The sequence below is a fragment of the Alexandromys fortis genome, unplaced genomic scaffold (assembly GCF_014885135.2).
Source record: "Alexandromys fortis isolate MF-2015 unplaced genomic scaffold, M_Fortis_MF-2015_v1.1 scaffold_156, whole genome shotgun sequence".
Lineage (NCBI taxonomy): Eukaryota > Metazoa > Chordata > Mammalia > Rodentia > Cricetidae > Alexandromys > Alexandromys fortis.
This window is the reverse complement of record NW_026068028.1, coordinates 740,271-756,427: the sequence shown is the minus strand read 5'-3', so window position 1 is coordinate 756,427 and position 16,157 is coordinate 740,271. Positions and strand designations below refer to the sequence as shown.

The 16,157-nt window shown below is 48.3% G+C and overlaps 1 protein-coding gene across 3 annotated transcripts; it reads right to left on the bottom strand.

Annotated features, from left to right (window-relative positions):
• Positions 1-967: 967 nt before the first annotated feature.
• Milr1 (mast cell immunoglobulin like receptor 1) lies at positions 968-15,332 on the bottom strand. 3 transcript variants are annotated; one of them, XM_050164267.1, is made up of 6 exons: positions 15,207-15,332; positions 14,901-14,942; positions 11,138-11,404; positions 6,472-6,582; positions 3,031-3,120; positions 1,015-1,439 (listed from the first exon to the last, which is right to left on the bottom strand). In XM_050164267.1, exons 1-6 carry the CDS (start codon positions 15,310-15,312, stop codon positions 1,360-1,362), a joined length of 696 nt encoding a protein of 231 aa, XP_050020224.1. In that variant the 5' UTR covers positions 15,313-15,332; the 3' UTR covers positions 1,015-1,359. The 3 variants fall into 3 exon arrangements, with proteins under 3 accessions (XP_050020225.1, XP_050020224.1, XP_050020226.1); XM_050164268.1 differs by lacking the exon at positions 6,472-6,582 and having other exon boundaries at positions 968-1,439; XM_050164269.1 differs by lacking the exons at positions 14,901-14,942; positions 15,207-15,332 and adding an exon at positions 12,288-12,439 and having other exon boundaries at positions 1,025-1,439.
• Positions 15,333-16,157: the final 825 nt, after the last annotated feature.

Here is a 16,157-nt window from a genome sequence, read left to right as displayed (position 1 = left end):
AGCTATGGAGCCTGTCCTGAAACTCACTGTTTATCACAGAAGACTGAATCTTCTTCCCAGAATTCTGTTCTCATCACCCTGCCTATATTTCCTGCCTGGTTGCTCCGCCTATACTTCCTGCCTGGCTACTGGTCTATCAGCGTCTTATTAAAATACAATTGACAGGGTACAGACCATTGTCCTACAGCATGTGGATAAGTCTGAAGGGTATTTTTTTTTCTGTCTGTTATTTTTTCAAGACAGGATTTCTCTGTGTAGCCTTGGCTGTCCTGGAACTCTCTCTGTAGGCCAGATTGGCCTTGAACTCTGCCTCCTGAGTGCCACACAGGCCACCGCCCAACTTAAAGGGTATTTTCTTGATTAACGATTAATGTGGGAGGGCCCATCACACTGTGGGAGGTGCCACCCCTTGGCAGGTGGTCCTGGGTTGTGTGGAAAAGCAGTCTGAGCAAGCTTGCCATTAGCAGCATTCTTCCGGGTCCTTGGCTTCAGTTCCTGCTTTGAGCTCCAGCCCTGGCCTCCCCACCACTATGATGGATGTAACCTGTAAGTTTTTAAACATACCCCAAGTCCTTTGGATCCACATACCACTGTGAAAGACCTGACCAGGTCATTTCTGGGAAGGTTGTGGAACTTTGGGCTAGAAAAACCACCCAGCGCTTAGAGCTTGGTGAACGGTTCTGTGGGGGCTTGGGAGCTGATGCTGAACCGCCTGACTTGTGAGGGTTCTGAGGGATTACAGGTGTGCACCATCACGGCCAGCTTCCAACTTGGCGGTCACTTTAAACAATCCTGGCTCCAGTTTGAATCCTCAGTCTCGGGGAGGATCCCACATGCTCAAGAGTGGTAGATTCCCCTCCATTACAACACATCCTGTTGGTTCGAGTCTTACGTGAGGTTGCCCCTGTCTGTAGCCCCCACCCAGCCCTCAACTGCTCCTTGAAAATGTTTTAGTAGTGACCCTGAATCCTCTTGGGAGTTTTTTTATTTTTTTTTTAATTTTTCTTTTAATTTCGTGCATGTGAGGGGTGTATGCACACGTGGGCACAGGTGCCCTTGGAGGCCAGGTGCTGAAGTTACAGGCGGTCGTGAGCTGCCTGACTTGAGCGTGGGAAGTGGACGCAGGTCCTCTGGGAGGGACAAGTCATCTCTCCAGCCTGTCTTGGAAGTATTTAGAAGACAGTCTCTACCTTGTCTTTTTCTCCTCCAGCCTCAGCACCTGACATATTTGTGGGAGCTGTTATTGGTTACTGTTGACTTTCTGGGCACCTGGGGTCCCCATATCCCAGATACAAAGTCCCTGCTCACAGTGATGTCGCAGGGACTCTTGTCTCATTCCAAAAGCATCTCTTGTCCCCATCATGGCTCACCTTGTTCCCTGGGTACCACCTCCTTGAAGACTGGAGTGGCATAGTGTAGCTCCTGGGGTTGTCCTGCCTCTGAGCAAAAACAAAGAGAACCAAAAAAGAAAAACAGTGCATAGCGTCACTAAGCTGATTCTTGAATCCTCCAACCGTGTGGTGGGGGCGCCAAGAGAGAACACTTTCCTTTGCGGGGGTGGGAACGTGTTGCTGTCCCTCCAAGTCGGATCCATGCTCCTGCCTGGCAAGATGGGAATGGCAGAGAATGGGAGCTGGTGCTGGTGTGTCAGGGCTTGCACAGTGCTCAGAGCGCGACCGGGACCAGTTGAGCTGCCCAGGACGGAGCCCATAGCTAGGCCCTTCCACCACAAAGCATCCAACGTGCAGTGTCCGATCTGATAAGCGGCTAAATATTGTACGGTGTGGTGACTCTAGCTAGTCATTAAGTACTACCCTCTTGAAGACGGTGGAGGACCAGTTTTATGCTCTCTCACTTACTCCAGCACTCGGCTGCCATGTGTGGAGCCCTGGGTTTGATTCTAAGCATCGCAAGAAGCAAATAAGCAAGCAAACAAAAATGAGACGTGCTTGCTCCTGCAGCATGCAGACTGAAATAGATACAGAAAAGGTTATTGTGGCCTCTGGGCAGGGATGACATGCAGTTTAAGTCGCATTTGTAATCCTAGGACTAGGATGAAGCAGGAGGATTGTCATGAGTTTGAGGTCATCCTTTGCTGCATAGCGAGTTCAAAGTCAGCCTAGACTAGATGCTAATAAAAAAGTGAACAAGCAAACAGAAAAAAAAATCTGCTCCCAAATAACCAAGTTGCACATAATAAACATATATAGTTTTTATTTGTTATTAAAATAGATGTTTTTAAAGATCAACTTGGACATAGTATCACATGTTTGTGATTCCAGCGCCCTCAAGAGGCTGAGGCAGGAGGATTGCAAGCTTGAAGCCAGGCTGGGCTACATAACAAGGCAGTCACAAAACAAAACATATTAACAACAAAAACTTTTTTAAAAAGATGATCATAGCTGGGCAGTGGTGGTGCACGTTTTTAATCCCAGCACTCGGGAGGCAGAGGCAGGTGGATCTCTGAGTTTGAGGCCAGCCTGGTTTACACAGCAAGTTCTAAGACAGCAAAGGCTACACAGAGAAATCTTATCTTGAAAACAAAAAAACAAAAATATGATCATCAAAGACTTTGGGATACAGCATGGGTCATCCCAAGCTAATATAAAGTCATCTGTAAGTATATTAAAAGGAATCGAGGCTAGAATGGCTGACTGGTGACATGCCACATCTGGCCATCTGGAGAGGAAGATGGGAGATGGAGGGCAGAGGTGGGAGGGAGCTGGGATACTCTGTTACTTTCCTTCCCCCCCTTTTTTTTTAACCCATCTTTCTAGAGAATCTTTTTAAAAACTTTTTTTTTTCATAACCAGAATTGTGTAGAGTACTTGTCTAGCATATGTGACCCCTTGGGTTTGAGTTTCAGCACCATACCATATATACATATTATACTATATATGTACACAGTCACCCCAAACCAACCAAACTCATCCAAACAGCATACCATATATACATATTATACTATACCAGTACACAGTCACCCCAAACCAGCCAACCAAACTCATCAAAATAGCCGGCCAGGCTCCTAACCTGTCTGAGTCTCACAGACGTTTGCATACAGCTCGCCTTGCGTGACTGCATCTCCAGAACTCTTGGACTCGCTCGCTCTCTGAGCTTTTCCTGACCAAAAAAAAAAAAAAAAAAAAAAAAAAAAAGACAGAGGTGTCACATTTAACCAGTTTAGACATTTTTCCTGTCTTCTCTGCCAAGGTGCAGAATTTCCCGTGATTCTAAGAGGCATGCTTCAGTGCTGGCCTGAAGTAAGGACGAACACAGCCACAGATCTGTGTGGGACAGCCACTCCTCTGCCCCAGGGCCTCCTGACCAGGCCTGTCTTAGCCTACAGATGTTTTCTCTCCTTCCTGAGAAGAACAGTTGGTAAGGAGCCTTAAGTCACCTTCCAGAGATGAGTGATGCTGCTAAGTTCTGTCAGCAGAAATTTTTTAAGACAGGGTTCCTCTGTGTAGCCCTGGAACTTGCTTTGTAGACCAGGCGGGCCTTGAACTCTGAGACCCCCTGTCTCTGCCTCCCGAGAGCTGGGAATCTTAATGCCACTTTGACAATGGTTTTGTTTGCAGAAAAGGGAGATGTTCTGGAGATGTTTGAGGAGCTGTGTTAAGTAGGGCACCCACTTTCAAGGGTTTTTAGGGCATGCGAGTTCAGCAAGGACTGTACTACTGACCTGTCCCAGGGGCTTTTCAACTATTGTATCAATGGAGTGCCTGCCCTCTGTGACCTTTGTCCCTGTAGAGATGGAGGGAGGCACAGGGCCTGACATCTGTGAATGAGTCTTACTAATTCAGAGTTTCTCCATAGCCCTGTTCCACAGACCAGAAGGCTGAGACCCAGAGAGGCAAAGGCACCAGGTACCCAACAGCCCTCTGCTTGGAGCCTTCTGTGCTGAGACACAGTGCTGTTTTGTGTAAATCTAGCTTTCTCCACGTGTGTGTGACCAGGGAAGGGGCCACTGTGAAATCTTTACCAGAGAAGGGCTTAGAGGTAAATAGGGAACGGGAAAGGCTCCTAACTGAATTGTGAAGAAAGGGTTTCTTTCCTTCTTTTTCTTTTCTTTTCTTTTCTTTTCTTTTCTTTTCTTTTCTTTTCTTTTCTCTTAGACAGGGTTTCTCTGTAGCTTTGGAGCCTGTCCTGGAACTCCCTCTGTAGACCAGGCTGGCCTCGAACTCACTGAGATCCACCTGCCTTTGCCTCCTGAGTACTGAGATTAAAGGCGTGCGCCACCACTGCCCAGCTGGTGAAAGGTTTCTTGTTGCTGTCATGCCTCAAGTGGGAAGAGAGAGAGAGGTCCCCATCCAATGCCACACCCCGAGCTTCCTGAAGGAGGCTGAGAGAGTAGAGGCTCCACCCTTTGAAGGGCTTCTTCTCGGGACCACCTCTATGATACACAGTGAGCTTCAGGAGTCTCTCGCTGTGAACAATGGCGGCCACACACGCATGCCCAGGTGCACAGAAGTACTGTTTATCACTGCCAGAAGATGCACGCCACCCAAGCATGGGATGCAGGGGTAGGAAGATGACATTAGGTGTGCACACAGATCAGAGTGTTCCCCAGCCTAAGAGGAAAGAATTCTGCTATGCACAGGAGCCACACACCAAAGGACAGTCCCTGGGGATGGGGCACAGTTGGTAGAGTCCTTGCCTAGCAAGCAGGCTCATTCTGCACACCTGCAACCCACCCACTCAGGAGGACCAGAAGTTCAAGGCTGTCCTCAACTACGCGGTAAGTTTGAGGACAGCCTGGGGAATAGAGGAGACCTTGTCACAAAATAAGACAGGCAGCTGCTGCAGAATGCCGCTGGAACCAATAGTTAGAGCTGTAGCGACAGAACACAGAAAGGTGGCTACCGGGCAGGGGAGACAGAGTGAGGGACTGTCTCGGGGCACTGGGTTCCAGCAAGGGAAGCTGACAAGGGTGTGGGGTCACTGATGGTCTCACAGCAGAGTAAAGGTCTGGATGCCACCAACAAGCACACCTGAGGTGCTGAGGCGTGATTCCGTGTAGAGCTCCGGTTTAGCACATGGCGTTCCGTTAAAAAGAAAGATAGGGGAGTAAAATTGCAAATTTCATTGTGTCCGACGCCCTGGGTTTCATTCCTACTGTCAAATAAATTGAATGGAGGGGCCTGTGCTTGTAATCCCAGCACTGGACTACAGTGGGGATCAGAAGTCACAGTGAGTTCAAGGCCAGCCTGGGCTACAAGACCCAGTCTCAAAGGAAAAAAAGTATAAATTGGGAGTAGTGGTGCATGCCTATAAGCTCAGCATTCCTAAGCTGAGATAGGAGCATCATTGTGAGTTCAAAGCCAACCAGGCATACATAGAAAGATCCAATCACAAAATAAAAGTACAAATATTATTAATAATTTAGAGACAGTAGCTGCAGCTGCAGAATTCTAATTCAGTCATTGGGGATTGGGGGCATAGGGCTGTGTGTAAGCTGTATCCAGGCAAGGTTGGCTCTCCAGACAACCCCCATCAGAAGGGCCTCACTGAGGACTTGAAGGTCAAGCCCTGTGAGCTCATGAAATCTGTCTCTTCACCTCTTCATTTCTCATCTCTTATTTTTGCTTGGTTTTTCAAGATAGGGTTTCTCTGTAGCCTACAGAGTCATAGAACTCACTATGTAGACCAGGCTGGCCTCAAATCTGGACATCTGCCTGACTCAGCCTTCTCTGTGTTGGGATTAAAGGTGTGCACCACCACCTGGCTTTGTCTCATCTCTTTCTAAATTTTTTTTAATATTTATTTATTTATTTATTATGGATACAATATTCTGTGTGTATGCCTGAAGGCCAGAAGAGGGTGCCAGATCTCATTACAGATGGTTGTGAGCCACCATGTGGTTGCTGGGAATTGAACTCAGGACCTTTAGAAGAGCAGGCAATGCTCTTTACCACTGAGCCATCTCTCCAGCCCCCTCTTTCTAAATTTTTTTTTAAAAAATTACATTTATTTACTTGCTAGTGTGTGGTTATAGGCACAGCGCACAGCACTGTGGAAGTCAGAGGACAACTCACTGGAGTCAGTTTTCCCCTTCCATCCTGTGGGCTCCAGGGATCGAGCCCTCCTCTTTTTTTTCTCCCTACTCCATGTCTCCCAGCCAGGTCCTAACCAGGCCCACTTTCCAACCATCTGAGATCAGAAGACCATAGTTTCACTGCTCCACTTTTTTTAATCTAAGTATTCGTTTTAAATTTTTAATTCTTTTATGTGCATAAGTATTTTGCCTGCCATGTATGGACACCCTGTGTGTGCCCAGTGCCCACCACGGGTCAGGAGAGGGCACCTGATCCCCTGAAACCGGAGTTACAAGGGCTCGTCGTGCTACACCATGGGTGCTCCCAGCTGCGGAGCCATCTCTCCAGCCCCTCCCTGCTCCATTTCTGACTCGGCCCCTTCTCCCTCTGCCCCGCTGAGTCTGAACCTCACAGGACCATACCAGGGAGAACTCACCTCTTTTGTACTTTGTTCGAATGAAGAAAACCAGAACTAGGATTATTACCAGCAGCCCCAGTAACGCTGCAGGCAGCAGCCGTGACAGCAGACATGAAGGGCAGCTCTCTTCTGTAAGAAAACAGCGTGCGCAGGTCACCACTGGCTACAACACCGACCTGCCAAGGGCGCTAGGAAAGGCCGCCATGGCTGTCTCCTGAGTTAACCAGTACACTCTGTACCTCACGAGAGTTCCCATGCTGGGCCGCGAAGTTCTTAAAGTCATATCCTCATTCTCCCTCCCCCACGGGCACATCACAGAGTGGCCTAGCTCTTCATGCCTGGGTTCCTCACAGCGCAGTAAGTAAGGACAGGCACAAGTCCCACGTATTAGGTGTTACATGCAGCATGGAGTTAGATTGGTCTGGGGCTGGCGGAATGACTCAGGAGGGTAAAGTGCTGCCAGGCAAGCCGGAGGACCTGAATTTGATCCCTGGAACCCACACTGAGGAAGCATAGAGCATCCCCATCAAAACTGTCCGCTGACATCCACGTAATGCCGCATGCACAGGTGTGCATGCACACATAACAAATAAAATCAGTTTAGACCTGTTCCCATCTGACAGACCAGGACAGCTGCCAGGTCTATAAGGATAAAAGTGGGCACTCAAACAATATCCGAGTACTCCATCCATGCACACAGATCAACCCCTTACTCCAGCTCACTGGCCTCGAGGCTAACGACCTGCTGAGGAGCCACACACACCTGGGGACCAGACAAGCACCTAGCCTGACTAACCGCGCATGCGCAGTGTGGCCCAAGCCAAGCGCTGAGGAATTAGAGGGTGGAGCAAGGTCGCCTCTTAGCTCAGACTTCATTTTGTCTTGTCTTGAACTTGCTATGTAGCCGAGACTAGCTTAAACTCCTGACTCTCCTGCTTCCAATTCCCAAATGCTGAGATTACAGGTGTATAACACACCTGGCTATTTGTTTGTTATTGTTTTGGTTTTTCAAGACATGGCTTCTCTGTGTAGCCCTGACTGTCCTGGGACTCGCTCTTACAGAAGAGGCTGCCCTCGAACTCGGATTCACCTACCTCAGCCTCCTGAGTGCTGGGATTAAAGGAGTGTGCCACCACCACCTAGCCAGTTTGTTCATTCTTGAGAATGACTGCAATCAAAATTTATTTAGGGTGTATACATACATACACTTACATGTGCATATAGACGCCAAAAGACAACCTATGGGAGTCGGTTCTTTCCACTATGTGGGTCCCAGGGGTCACACTGAACCGGGCAGACGTGGTGCCAAGCACCTCCACTCACGGAGCCATGGGCATGTGCCAACAGTCCAGTCCCAAGTATACGATGGAAGGTCCACTTTGTTCTAAACCAAAAGTATCACACTTCTATGCTTCCATTTATAGGATTCAGTTATACAAGTATTTTTACTTCCTCCAAAAAGCAGAAGTGGCCCTGCTAAATTTATTCAAGGGAAACTCAAAACAGGAAATACAGGGCTCTGGTCTGCTGTCAACCCCTACTCTTTTCTTTCTACAGTTTGGTGTTTTTTTTTTTTAAATAGATTTCTTTAGATCTATCTATCATCTATCTATCTATCTATCTATCTATCTATCTATCTATCTATCTATCTTTGCTTTTTGAGATAGGGTCTCTTTCTGTAGTCCTGGCTGTCCTGAAACTCCATACGAGTCATCCTTGGCTACTTAAGTGAGTATAAAGTTAGCCTTGGCTACGTAAATGAGTATAAAGCTAGCCTTGGCTACGCAAGAGCCTGCTTCCAAAGGAAGAAGGAAAGGCCCAAGGTCACGGTCCTGACAAATGCAGACTGGACGCAGAGCCCTGACCCCCACTACTCCAGACCCCTGCAAACTTGACACCCTGTGTCTGAAGTTTCCCCTGGGCTGGCCTGCTTCTCTGACCTTCAACCACCTCGAACTAGCTCGGTCCCTATCCCAAGCTGGAGCCCTGAACGCCCCGAGAACATCAACCAGAGCCCTCTTTTCCCAGTCTCCCCTCATAGCCAGCTCCTTCTCATTCTCCCAGCCCCTCGGACAGGCCCTTCCGCCTCGCCTAGGTGGGCCCTCCACCAGACCTTGCCTTTCCCCACGCTGTGCCAGTGTCCTTAACAACAGCCCGCACAGTTTCCGAGTCGTTTGTCTGGGTTTTGTGTCCTTCCCCCTAGACCAGAGGCTCCATGAGGGCAGGAACCACCCAACCAGAGTCAGGGTGTGGTTCATCCAAGTTCTCGAGCCTTAGGTGACAAGTGAATCCCAGAGGGAGAAGCCTGTGCTTATGGCTCCAGCCATCAGTCCTGATGGGGCTCAGGGAATTACCATGGTTTAGGTACCACTGATGTCCTGGAAGCCATTTAGCTTCAACAAACAGCAGCCTGCACCAAGTGAGCCATCGATAGAGAAGTACCTGTGAGACTTCACTGAAGATGGTCATGTTTTATAATCCAGCAACAGTTTGATGGGACAGAATGTCACTCGAAAAAACCGCAGGACCTGGGCGGTGGTGGCACACGCCTTTAATCCCAGCACTCGGAAGGAAAAGGCAGGCGGATCTCTGTGAGTTCAAGGCCAGCCTGGTCTACAAGAGCTAGTTCAGGACAGGCTCCAAAGCTACAGAGAAACTTTGTCTCAAAAAAGCCAAAACAAGGGCTGGAGAGATGGCTCAGTGGTTATAAGCGCATTGCCTGCTCTTCCAAAGGTCCTGAGTTCAATTCCCAGCAACCACCTGGTGGCTCACAACCATCTGTAAAGAGGTCTGGCGCCCTCTTCTGGCCTTCAGGCATATACACAGACAGAATATTGTATACATAGTAAATAAATATTTTTATAAAAGCCAAAACAAAACAAAAAAGGAGGGCTATGTGCAGAGAATGCGCGTTTGGCGGCCTTACCATGCAGGGTAGAGGACTCTGTTAAATCACTGTGTGCCACACCTCCAGGTCTGTGTCAGTTTCCTCCTCCCTCTCCATCCTATGACAGCCACAATTGCCACTTTCATTATTCCTGCTGCCTCCCACCTGGAGCCCATAGCATGAGACGCTTGTAAAAACCTATACCTCTGGCCGTGCTGGCAAAGAGCGGTGTCACCTTGATCAGATCTAGAATCCCCTAGGACTTGAATTTCTGGGCAAGTCATGAGGGATTATATAGATTAGGTTAACTGAGGTGCACAGATCCACCCTAGGCATGGGTGGTGCCATCCCATGGGAAAAGTCCCAGGTTGCATAAGAGAGAAAGTGGCCTGCTGACACCTCCCTTGGGGTAGAGGCTGGTGGATGGATCTCTGTGAGTCTGAGGCTAGCCTGGTCTACATAGTGAGTTCCAGGCTAGGCAAGGCTACATAATAAGACTGTGTCCAAATAATAATAATAATAATATAAAAACTGAGCACAAGGATACCCCTCACTCCCCCTCTCTCCCCCCCACTCTCTCTCTCTGTCTCTCTCCTTCCTGTATGTGGATGAAATATGACCCACCACCTCCCGCTCCTGCGGCTGTGACTGTCCCTTTCTGGATGACTGTGTCACCGGGGACCCAAATTAACCCTTTCTCTTGAAAGGGTTTGGCCAGGTGTTCTGTGACAGCAACAAAACAGTGACCGACACCCTGGTCTTCTGAGCATCCCCTGTGGAAAGAACGCCTGCTGTGCTAGGTTAGATTAGGACATTTGTACCCTAAGATTCGGACCTTTGACCTGCACTTCCATCTGACAAAACCCCCTGTAGTGATAGACATCTGCTATGTTGTCCAGCATGGCAGAGTCACCGGTTACCTGTGACTCTTGAGTACCAGAAATGTGACAAGGTTGTGGCATCAAGGGTTTGTTTTTAAATTTTATTTACTTCTTTTATGACAGTGTCTTACCACGTAGCCCTGGTTAGCCTAGAACTAGCTATGTAGACCAGGCTGGCCTTGAACTCACAGAGATTCACCTGCCTCTGTCTCCTGAGTACTGGGGTTAAAGATATACCCAGTACTATGGTATTGAGTTTTTAAAATGTATTAATTGTGTATGTTTGTGCACAAGTATGCACACACCTGCGTGCACATTCAAAGAAATGTACACTGGTGCACAGGCCACAGCATGCATGTGGCGGTGGAGAACAGTTCCGTGGAGTCAGCTCTTTCCTTCCGCCTTTATGTGAGTTCCAGGGGTCAAACTCTGACTTGCACAGCAAGTGCCTTTATCCCACCGAGCCATCTTGCCAGCCCTAGAATTTTTTACTACCGTTTTGATTCGTTTGAATTTAATTTGGCATGGATGATTGTGGCTTGGGGTCCCCACACTGGTAGACCTGGAGAACCAGTGGTTGTTTATGAGGTTTGACGAGACTGTAGATCTAATGTCTTTAGATCCCGTCCCTCACTCTCCAAGGGGCTCACTATCAAGGTCACCACAGACGAGGCTGCTGGTTCTGGGCTAAGAGAAGCATGGGAAGGCAACAGAGAAAAGCAGAACACATACAGGGAGGAGAAAGCCTGCAGCAAGCTCTACACTGCTGTGTCACGTCTCCAGCCCCTTTGCATGTTCTTGAGTGTTTCCGAATTGCCAAGAGCCCCTCATAGCACCAGAGAGAGTCCCTTCTGCCTCCCTCCTCCCCTACCCCCACCCCCACCCAGGCCTCCATTGTATGGTGAGAGGCACTTACGGGCGATGGTGAAGTTGAAATCCTGACTGTATTTCGACCCACTGGAATCATTGGTTTTGCATTTGTAGGGGCCTGTTTCGTCGGTATTAGAGATCTTCAGGTAAAAAGTCACAGTTTGCGCACTTTTCTTGGTTTGTAGGTGTTTCCTACCCAAAAATAGCGAATAGGTGACATTCACTGATGTGTTCTTGCTGGAACAAGACAGAGATACATTCTGGCCCAGGCTGACCACATTCATACTTGAGTTCAGCTTTGGAGAAGGTAAATCTGGAAAGACAAAAATGACATGGAGATCTTCCTTAAGACCGCTTGACGGGGCTAGAACTGCAACGGAGTGCTTGCCTAGCGTGCACAATGCCCCGGGATAAATCAGGAATGGTAATTCATGCCTGAAATTCCAGCTCAGGGAGATAAGAGTCGGGAAGGATCAGGAGTTCGAGGCCATCCTTAGCCATACAGGAGTTCAGAGGCAAGCAGAGCTTCAGGAGACCCAGTGTAATGGTTAACAATGTCAAGCTGACAGGCTCTAGGACCACATACATAGGAGACCGCCTCTGGGACATCTGTGAGGAAGCTTCTAGACTGGGTTAACTGGGGTGGGGAACGTGAGTGTGGGTGATCCACCAAAAAGGTGTGGGTTCCCAGTCAGAATAAAAAGGAGTCAGGGAGCTAGTGAGCTGAGCATCCATCTCTCTCTGCGTCCTGATTGTGGAGGCTCTGTGACCAGCTGCTTCAGGCCCCGGCCATCACCACTTCTCAGCCGTCACGGGAGCTGTGAGCCCAGTTGACCCTTCTTCCCTGCAGTTGATTCTTGTCTTGATATTGGTCACAATAGTGAGAAGAGTAAGAAACACCCCCTTTTTTTCCAAGGTGAAACAAACACCTCAGGACAATTTTGTTTCCCCAATCCTTTCCTTTGTTCTTCAGGTATGCCAGATGCCACCCGGTGTTGAATTAGGAGCTGCGGGGCTGCGTCCCCGGCACCCAGCCGCCCACATGGCTAGCTTATGCCCAGAAATAATTACACGGAAACTGTATTCTTTCAAATAAACATTGCCTGGCCCGGCTAGTTCCAGTTTCTTATTGGCTAGCTCTTACATATTGTTCTAACCCATTTCTAATATTCTGCGTAGCCCACGAGCTGGCTTACCAGGGAGGATCTTAACCTGCATCTGTCTGGCACGGGAGAATCATGGCGACTCTCTCACTAAGCTTCCTTCTCCCAGAATTCTCTTCTGTCTACTCCGCCTACCTAATTTTCTGTCCTATGAGGGCCGAGGCAGTTTCTTTATTATTACAAGACCCACCTCCATCAACCCGGTGTGCACAGCCACGAGGCCACCTGGTGTGCGCACCCATGAGGCCACACACCCATGAGGCTACCTGGTGTGCACACCCATGAGACCACACACCCATGAGGCTACCTGATGTGCACACCCATGAGACCACACACTCATGAGGCCACCTGGTGTGCACACCCATGTTCCATACTGCGGGCTTGTTTGCTTGCTCCCAGACAAAAAGACTCCTTACGCTATGCTGTGTTTTGGTTTGGCGTTGACCAGGGCTTTTACTTCCCATTTGTGTTGCTTTTCAGGTAAGCACCGCCAAATTTTCTCATCACGGATTATGTTTCCCACAAACCAGGGACAGACCTGCAGCTTTGACTCTCATGACATCACCCACCACAAACCCAGTTCCCATGAGAAGGCCTTTCCCGCTCTATTCCCAGGATGCCCCCAGAGTCCCCAGGGTCTGTCTTGTCTTCCCCTGTTTAATCACAGCTGTAAATTCAGCATTTGGGGGATGGAGGCAGAAGGATCGAGAATTCAAGGTCAATCAGTCTCTACTACCTAGTGAGTTCTAGGCCAGCCTGGGCTACACTAGACTGCCTTCAGGTAAGGCCTCTTAGAATTCCTTGAACTCTATCAGCTATGGCTTTGGTAGCCAGTCTGTAACCTGTATACATACACACACACATATACACACACACACATACACACATACATACATACATACATACATACATACATACATAATTTTTTTGAGACAGTCTTTCTCTGTGTAGCTCTGGCTGTCCTGGAACTCACTCTGTAGACCAGGCTGGCCTCAGACTCAGAGATGTGCGTGCCTCTGCCTCCCGAGTGCTGGGATTAAAGGCATGCGCCACCACTGCCGGCTCTACATGTATATATTTATTGTAAGATGTGTAATATGTGATCCGAGTGCTAATATTAAATTTAAAATTGGAATGAAAGAACTGTGCTAACTGCCAGCTATCAAGGGAAATCAGGACTACTTGGACAATTACAGCCAACAGAACTGACATAGTTTGTGAATCGATCGCTATTCAATAAATCCTGACATCACAGACGGATCAGACAGACACAAACATGCTCAGCCACACTCAGCACTTAAGAGGCCAAAGGAGGAGGATTCCTTCCTATTCAACACAGCCTGGGCTACATAGTGAGTGCTTGTCTATGTAGCAAGATCCTATCACAGCTGGGCAGTGGTGGCACACGCCTTTAATCCCAGCACTCAGGAGGCAGAGGCGGGCAGATCTCTGTGAGTTCGAGACCCGCATGGTCTACAAGAGCTAGTTCCAGGACAGGCGCCAAAGCTACAGAGAAACCCTGTCTTGAAAAACAAAAAAACAAACAAAAACAAAAAAAAAAAGATCCTATCACAAACAATCCATAAAATCAAAAATGAAAAAAAAAATCAAACAAGCCACTTACTGGCTGCTTCTGGAAGTAGAGGGGAGACAGGCTGTGGTACGCAGCCACTCTGACACTCTTACGTGGTTAGCATAGCTGGGGAGTGCTGTTTGGCAGATGCTGTACAGCGGAATAAGCCCGGGGCATTCCCACCTCACAGATGAAAGAAATCAAACTCAAAAATGATCAGCTCGAATGCTGGTGGCACACACCTGCAATCCCAGCACGTGGGAGGAAGACACGCAGAAGGCCAAGGGCTCTAGCAGACCCGAGCATGGTGAACATGGCACCAACAGGGGTTGCTTTTTGCCCTTCTCCCCCATTCCCTCTGCCTTGCTCTATCCCAATTAGCATGCCCAATCAAAACAAACCAATTCATCCTAACACAGGGTTTCCCCTTCTCCCTTTATAAACCATCATTTGCCTATGGGCCACAGCTGTCTCCTCTCTAGCCAGAGGCAGGTCCTTTGTCCCTCCAGGGCAAGCATCCTTTCCCCTTCCTATTCCTTTCCTCTTCTCCTTTGTCCTCTGTGTCCTGTCTTTGTCTATTAATCCCTGTCCTTCCTCCTCCTGGGGCAAATAAATCTTCTTTGTGCTGAGGACTTGGTCTTGCTGTATCCTGGGGGGCTGTCCTTTCCCTAAGAAGGCTTGCTTGGGAGTCCTAGTCCAGCTTTAGCCACATAATGGAGTTTGAGGCCAGCCTGAGCTACATGAGACTCAGCCTCAAAAGTAAGTAACTTATAACATTTATAATGATTATGCAAGGGTTTTCTATCTAAAAAGAAAATGATAGATAGCAAGGGGAGTCGGAAGTTTTTCATGGTAAAAACTGTCTCAAGACTTTGCCACTGAGTTTCAAGGGGGAAAAAAAAATCTACAATGACCCCTCTGGAGTCAGCTCCTTTCCTTCCTAGCAGATAACTGGAGCCTTTGCTCTCGGTTGCTGATCTGAAAACACAGAAATCCTCGTACAGGAATGCGCACGTCCAAAAGCCAGTCATCCTACCGTTCTGAAGAGCATCCTTTTAGGAGATGAGACTTACCGTTTGTTCTCACCCTCTTACAATCCACTGCAGCGTTCTGAACTGAAAGAGAAAAAAAAATGAAGATTAAGAGGCGCTCATTTTCCATGTGATGTTTTGGAGAGCCGATTTTTGTTTGTTTGTTTGTTTTTGTCAGTTTTTTGAAACAGGATCTCACTGTGTAGTCCTGGCTGGCCTGGAACTTTCTCTGTAGACTTCAAACTCACAGAGATTCTCCTGCCTCTGCCTCCCAAATGCTGGGATTAAAGGTATGAACCATTACTCCTGGCCTGAGCATTAATTCTTAAAATATTGAATCAGGCTTACGTGCAGTAGAAAGAAAAATAGCCCAGAGTAATGGTCTGTCCAGCCGGCTCCTCATTCCCTTGAATGAGGCGAGAGAGAGGCACATGGGAGAGCTGCCTGCACCCATCCTTAGTGGTGCCACTGCAGAGTGGGGTGTGGCTTCTGAGAATCCTCTTCCCAACCCCACACAGGAAGTGAGGGCGCTTAGACAAGTTTGCGCAACTTGACCCGTGACTACTTACTTGGTCTAACCAGCCTTCCTGCTACTGGGACACGCACACTCGGCAGCTGCCCTCAGAGAAAGCCTTCCTTCCTCTCTCGGACCTGTTTTGTGACAGCGGTTCTTTTGTTCTCTCTCCCTCACCCCCCCCCCCCAAACTGGGATGGCTAAAGTTAATGTTTTAAGTTTAAATCATTGTGCTTCAGAGATCTATAAACCAAAATGCCTCTAATGTGTAAGCCCCACTTGCCTAAGGACAGACAACTTTTTGGAATGCTGGGGGCTGTTGTTCATGTAAGATAAAAAGACCCTTATTTTCACTTCTGGAAAGAAGTTTGGTTGCCCCAACTACAGGGATGTGTTTGATCACATGGAGGCTGGCAGTACTAGGCAGGAAGTATGCCTGACTGGGTGAATGTGGGAAGTGTATGGCATGGTGGATTTTGCCTTTATGAGCCTCTGACTAATATAATCTCGTGCCAGACTCTGGGAATACTGAGAATGGACCTGATCATTGTCTGTTGTCCCAGCCAGTATTCAATAAATTTGCTTCACATTTGGCTCAAAAGTTGGGGTAGTGGGTTTATTCTTGGCCAGTGGGATTAACAACACCCCCACCCTGTTCCTAACTACCTATAAGGTGAGCCGCAGGCTCCAACACTGTACATTTATGTGGGTGCCAGCTGGGACCAGAGAGAGCATCTGGTCTGTAAGAACTGAAGTTACAGGTGGTTGTGAGTCTCCTGATGTGA

Excerpts from the sequence above, each read along its gene's own strand:
- Milr1 (XM_050164267.1), bottom strand. The coding sequence starts at position 15,312 with ATGGGTGCAGGCAGCTCTCCCATGTGCCTCTCTCTCGCCTCATTCAAG. Across the intron at positions 14,943-15,206 it reads TATTTTTCTTTCTACTGCAC|TTCAGAACGCTGCAGTGGAT; the intron begins GTAAGCCTGATT and ends TTTCTCTTTCAG. Across the intron at positions 11,405-14,900 it reads TAAGAGGGTGAGAACAAACG|ATTTACCTTCTCCAAAGCTG; the intron begins GTAAGTCTCATC and ends TTGTCTTTCCAG.